The sequence below is a fragment of the Rhodamnia argentea genome, chromosome 1, assembly GCF_020921035.1.
Source record: "Rhodamnia argentea isolate NSW1041297 chromosome 1, ASM2092103v1, whole genome shotgun sequence".
Classification (NCBI taxonomy): Eukaryota; Viridiplantae; Streptophyta; class Magnoliopsida; order Myrtales; family Myrtaceae; genus Rhodamnia; species Rhodamnia argentea.
This window is the reverse complement of record NC_063150.1, coordinates 7479311-7485614: the sequence shown is the minus strand read 5'-3', so window position 1 is coordinate 7485614 and position 6304 is coordinate 7479311. Positions and strand designations below refer to the sequence as shown.

The 6304-nt window shown below is 47.0% G+C and overlaps 1 protein-coding gene across 1 annotated transcript; it reads left to right on the top strand.

The window, feature by feature from the left end:
- Positions 1-2970: 2970 nt before the first annotated feature.
- Positions 2971-4401, top strand: LOC115756728 (protein VAPYRIN-LIKE-like). Its single transcript, XM_030696609.1, has one exon. The coding sequence runs from the start codon at positions 2971-2973 to the stop codon at positions 4399-4401; it is 1431 nt and encodes a 476-aa protein (XP_030552469.1).
- Positions 4402-6304: the final 1903 nt, after the last annotated feature.

Sequence of the window (6304 nt, the reverse complement as noted above, 5' to 3'; positions counted from 1 at the left end):
TTTATGCAGTTACCAAACATGTTCTGATTCTCTAACATTGATCGAAATAATATAATTATAAAAAATAATTCTAATCAGAATAACTTTTTTGAATTAAAATCGTTGTCATGCGGGCCTTAAGTATTAGAAAAGAATAAGAATGAGAGCGACATCAAAGTTGAAACTGATGCTCTAAATTTAAAACTCCCTCTATCTTTTGCTCATAGGCTCAATTTCACTCCATTCGCGCATAGATTTGTTTAACCGATTGCTTTCTGCAACTTTCGGGTAACGATATGCAGTCATTCTATCTGATTCCTCCAACTAATGTATTAGAAAAATGAGATAAACCACCTGGTCATTACAACCGCAATATGGTCGTCGTCTATCTTTTTAATAAGGTGAAGAATCAGTCAACCTCATGACAATTCACAGGAACAGTAATGTACTGACGCTCTCCACCAGAGAGTCATGAGACCGGTTCAACAACAACCGATTTATGCAACTTAGAGTAATTCCCAACTGCAACGGCACTTCGGCGCGTTTCCGGGAGTCATCGGAGAAGCAAATTAGATCCCAAAAGGGTGAAATATAAGGAAGGGAAGGACGAGTTGCGATTGCATAATTGTGAAAGGACATATCGTCCAGTCTCATGCTGCTTTCACGGAAGGAGATGCTACGGACACCAGAAGAATGAGCCGGAGTTAAACATCATGAGCTGATTAATGTTTAGGGGACATGATGGTTTGCTGTCATGAAGGGGAAAGGAGATTGTCTAATTACTTAGTTCTAGCTGTGAATCATATCGACAAAGCAAACCACCATGCGGAGTATGTTACCGACTCGGTTTGAACGGTATATAACTGCAAGGTGGCCAGCTGAATCTTAACATAACTCACTGCTCACAAACTAGCTTGCAACATGTTCTCGTTGGCAATACTTCACACTCAGAATCTCTTTGTTTCTCTTGATTGTTCTTAGCTGACGCGGCGAGAAAGTGTGGTTATGTCCGCTAGCGGACCCTATTTGACTTTCTAGGAGTGATGCAAGGCATGACGTCAAATGTTGCGAAAATTGGTACCCCTTATCGAATTCTGGTTAGTGTGAACTAGAGTAAGGCAATCTAAGATCCCTGGCTGGGAATCGATCAGCTACCATGAACAGGCCAGTAATTTCATGATATCAAGTTCATATTTTCCTGTCTCCTTCTATGAGAATTGACGACCCAGGCACATTTCGTGTTTTTCTCGAAGATGTCAAGAGTTTGCATGGAACGAGCTTCCCGGTAATTACCCGATGGGGCGGTGGTCGTGATTAGTCCGACAGTGTTTACCTACAGCTTACTCTTTTACAGATTCATGGAAAAAGAAGTGACTGCAACCGGGATAAAACGGTGTCACATGGAGTTTGAGTTTTCGAACCTCGATCAGTACCGGCTGAGAAAACCTCAAAACAGTATTGGCTAGACAAAAAACCAAGCGATCCAACGCCAACACCAGCGGGCAGGCGCTCGAATTAGGAGTCGACAAGAAAACGGTCTCCATTTGGTATCGAGTTGATCATTCTGCACTTGTGAGAGTGACGTTGTTGTGTCTCGTTACTGAATGACGTAGAGAGCAACAAGAATATGCCGGAGCTGGTGGGGGGTTTTCTTTTCTTTCTGAGCCAGAGAGATGGCTAGTGGTTGAATAACAACCGGATAGTTCTGCATAAAGTGATTAAGAAGGATCGCCCTTTGCAAATGGAAAAGACACAGAAGGTGGCCCATGAAAATGACTACTTTCTGCGCAAATGGACTGAAGAAATCATCTTCAATTGGAGTAGAAGGCGGGCTAATATTATCTTAGTACGAGTGGCATATAACCCCACATATATGTTATTCTATCTCGGTTATACACTTAATCCGACCAAGGTGGGAGCTTCATATCGATTAAGTTAATTAGGACTTGTAAACTAATTGCGGAGATAAACTCATCTCGTGTTTGGTTTGATTCGCTTAAACATCACAACTTGGTGATCATTAACAGATAATGGGTTAGAAGAAGATGCTTCCATATTTTTCTTTGCTCTGTCATTTCCTTAAATCTCTTGAATCATCGACTCAGCTGATTGGGGAGCTTTAGGATTGTGTAGAACCATCTACCGACGACGCCCTAGCAAACGTTGCTCTTGGACCTGTTCGGTTTACGTAGGAATCGCGACCATATGAGATATCTTATCTAAGATCTGAAGGTGGTAGGTTCCTAACAAATCCAGTCAACTGCTTAATGCAAACCCAATCAACTGTGTACCACGCTCATCCAGAACCTGCAGATGGCCAAGGTCAACTCTGTAGAGCATGAAACTCGGTCAATGCTGGGCGTTTTTATGCGTGCCCTTAAATGCGATGGACATGATGCTTCATCAAAACTCGACATATGACAGGCTCGGCAAAATGTGAACCGAAATTCCAAATCTTCCGATCACGGCATTTATGCGTGCAGCATCGGTATCTACTATATTAAATCATGTAACTGCCTAAGTAGCTTGTTGATGAAATAGCCCAGAGAAAATCCCAGAAATTCATAAGAACGAATGATTAGTCAATCTAAAAAAAGAGAAAGTACCTCCCTGTCGTCCCTCTTTCAAAGAGAGCAAGCAAGCACTTTCAATGGTCAAAGGAGCCGATCAAAGACTTTGCCCCTTTCATTGTCAAAGTCATCATCTCTCCCATTCAGACTACCCAAAAACCTAAGCCCAGCCAATGAACAGGAAATTTCAAGTCAAACCCATAATTCAATAATCTGATTTACAATGAATTAACAATCCAATCAAGCATTTCACCATTGCATAAGAGAAACCTCTCATCCTCATTCCTCACCCCATTCTTCCATCCTTTCACTTTCTGCATTTCCCTTCGCAAAGAAGAACACCAGATCACCCCCAAATTCCTCAGGAAACACAGAGGGTTGCTGTTTCTCGATCTTCTTTGGCCCCAAGTATCGTCCCACCATGGACAGGCTCGCGAAGCCGGACGTGACCGAGGTCGAATTGACATTCAAGAAGGGCCAGAAGTGCACCAAGACGTTCCGGGTAAGCAACCTCATGCACACCATGTCTGTGGCAATCTCCCTGTCCACCACCAACCCTTCCCTCTTCAGCTTCAACCAGCCTTACTCCATAATCCCACCTCTGTCTTCCGCATCCTACACACTTGTCTCCGCCCAGTCTGACCGCCCGGCCCTGTCGTCGCCCCCTGATTTTATCACCGTCCTATCTTCCATTCTTCCCACCGGGAAAGCCCACCAGGACGACCTCCGCCGCCTGTTCTCGCGGCCTGGCCCCCATGTCTTCAAGGATGCCACCATACCGATTGCCTTCGTTGGCCTCCAGGTGATCGAATTCCTCATCAAACAGAACACCCAGATCAGAGAGACCGATTTGTTGCTGAAGAAGGCGATTCCTGGGTGTGACAAGTCCCAGCTCACCAAGCTTTTGAAGTACGCAATCACGTGCGGCGATGCGGCAATCGTGGCGAGCCTGATCGATGGCGGGGCTGACGTTAACAATGTAAATCCCGACAGAACATCCTTGATAAGCCTGGCAATTGAAGCCGGAAATCTTGAGATTCTGAAAATCCTGATAGCTTCAGGTTCTTCAGTCAGCAAAAACAACGAACACACTGAGCACATCCTCCACAAGGCAGCGGTGATGAACCGGGTCGACCTCATGGAAGTCCTGTTCAAGGCGTTCAAGGACGTCATTGACCTGAACGAGCCCGACCCTGACGGGAGGACCCCACTCCACATCGCAGCAGCCAACGGCTTCGTTGACGCGATCAGGTTCTGCGTCGCGGCCGGCGCAGACGCCGACGAGACAGATTCCGCTGGTTCGACGCCTCTCCACCTCGCCGCTGCCGGGGGCCACGACGAGGCCGTTGAGTACCTGGTCAACCACTCGACGTTTGCGAGGCACGCGGTAGACGGGGATGGGAAGACGGCATCCGCGCTCGCGGCGGAGAACGGGCGCTCGCGGCTGCTAGACTCGCTGTGGCAGCGGGACGTCCTGCTCAGGGTGGCGAGGGTCGACGACGTCCACGGGATGAAGAGCTGCCTCGCGGAAGGAGCCGACGTGGACGCGAGGGACCAGAACGGGTGGACGGCGCTGCACAGGGCGGCGTTCAAGGGGCGGGTCGAGAGCGTGAAGGTGTTGCTAAGCCACGGAGCGACCGTGAACGCCGTGGACGACGCCGGGTACACTCCGTTGCAGTGCGCGGTGGAGGCGGGGCACGCGCACCTCTCTCTGCTGCTGATCGCGCACGGAGCGAGAGCGAGCCCGAAGGGCCTGAAGGGCGTGGCTCCTCGAGGCTCCGACACGGCGAAGCAACCTCTCGACCATCCATGTTTCTTGTATCCTCTGTGTCCCGAGAAGGGACGAGCTTGAACGGAGGATTTCGCACCGCCTGTTCGACGAAATGCCTCAGCGAAGAATGGAAGACAAAAACAGAGGCCACCACCTGTTTGACAAGATACGTGTGTATACTGGAATCTGTGTATAGCAATTAGATGGCGTTGGATGTTCGAATAGAGATAGATAGAGAGACATAGAGGATGTATTATACTGTTCATTTCCCTCTCCCGCCCAGTTCAGACCTCCAATTTTGGTTGCATCGGGGTCGCTTGTGTCGTGTAGGCCGGAAACTCTGAGCCTAGGAAAGAAAAACATAATTGAATCTGCAGCTTCTTTTGTGGTTAGATGTTGGACGTCTTGGCTCTTGATTCCCGATTTCTTACTGCTTTTCTCTTCTGCAAGTAGATCAAAGAAGCAAGAAATTCTTTTCTTCGCCTGTCCGATTGGTTTGCTTCCACTGTGGACGGTTCTGTTGCATTCAGTAAGACTTGCTCATGTGTGTTTCTTAACCAAAGAACTCTGTTTCTATTCCCTGAACTCCGTGCCCACATGTTTCCAAGCAGCGTTCTTGTGCTGCTGTCTCGAGCGCACGCCTTCGCTGTTCGCTCGCCCGCAGGGGAGGAGCAAAGCGCGGATATGGTGAGCCAGAATTTGGCGCTGCATAATCGGCAATACTAGATGATTATTGGGCATTCCTGATGGTGATCCATATGCTGCTTCGGCTAGACTTGGCTTGAGATGGATGGATGCATTTCTCAAGTGTTACTCAGCTGCCTTGGCCAAGTATGACCGCCGGATGCTGCACAGGTCGTATGGCGAGCTTGTGCGCTGAGAATCAACCGATACACACAAGTCATGGGGCCAACACATTCGGCTTGATAATTCTAGGAGAATGGCAATGCTTGCACGAATGGGCTGCGAATAAGCTAAGTACCAATTCCAGACTGAACCCGGGATGAGATGGGTTCTCGACAATGATGAGAGTGTTGTGCGGCGAGTTCCCGTCGGACGACAACTTCGAGCGGCACAAAGTGTCGATGATCCGAGCATCGGTACACAGGATGCTTGACTATTTTATTTAATACGAAATCAGGAAACGAAAAAGAATAAAAAAGAATGAAAAAAGGCTCTTTGCGCTAGTCATTTGTTTGGTAATTTAAGGTAAGCGATTTCCTTCTTATCAGAACGATAAGTCGTTTTCTTCTCGATCTAAGCATGTTGTTTTTTATTTTTTCAATTTCGTTTTCCCGTGCGTTGATTGGTTTTCCATTGTCGGAACATCGTAAAGTCGAAAAACAATTTCTCGAAAACAAATTTTCCTTCGAACAAACAGATCCTTTATTTCATTTTCCAATCCCCTGAACTTCGCGTCGTGGCTCATGACATTCTTTGTTTTCTAGGAGCAGCACGTTTTCGAAAATTCCGACCGTTTGAAGGTAAGTTGACATTGTGGGTCCCCCTCCCTTTATCATTTTAATGAAGTTTAATAACATGTATGTCTTCACTGGTTTCTCTATAATATAATATGCTTTAATTGCCTTGACAATGTCATGTTTTATCTTTTGCTCGTTGTGGCTGTGCCCCTTAACATCACAGCATCTCTCGTATGCTTTGGAGGAAAACTCTACTTCCCGCTTTCCTTTGGTGCCGTAACTTTTTTCGCGACAATGTCGCCACGAGCGATCCCAATGTCCGAAATCACAAAATTTGGGGTCAATCCTTCATAGTGACTGGTGAGATTCAACGTCATCCATTTGATTGAGATCGCCCTGGGCTCGTCATTGATGAGATCACAATGACATGTGCAAAGTAATTCAACTATCTGTGTGCAATCACGAGTCTTGTTCATGGGGTTTGGTTACTTTAGGAATGGTAGCGGGGATGGTCCGAAACGGCACCAAACTATTCTCGCTAAGCTCGAGTATCATGCCAAACT

Bases quoted from the DNA above. Each gene is read 5' to 3' on its own strand.
- LOC115756728 (XM_030696609.1), top strand. From the start codon at position 2,971: ATGGACAGGCTCGCGAAGCCGGACGTGACCGAGGTCGAATTGACATTC.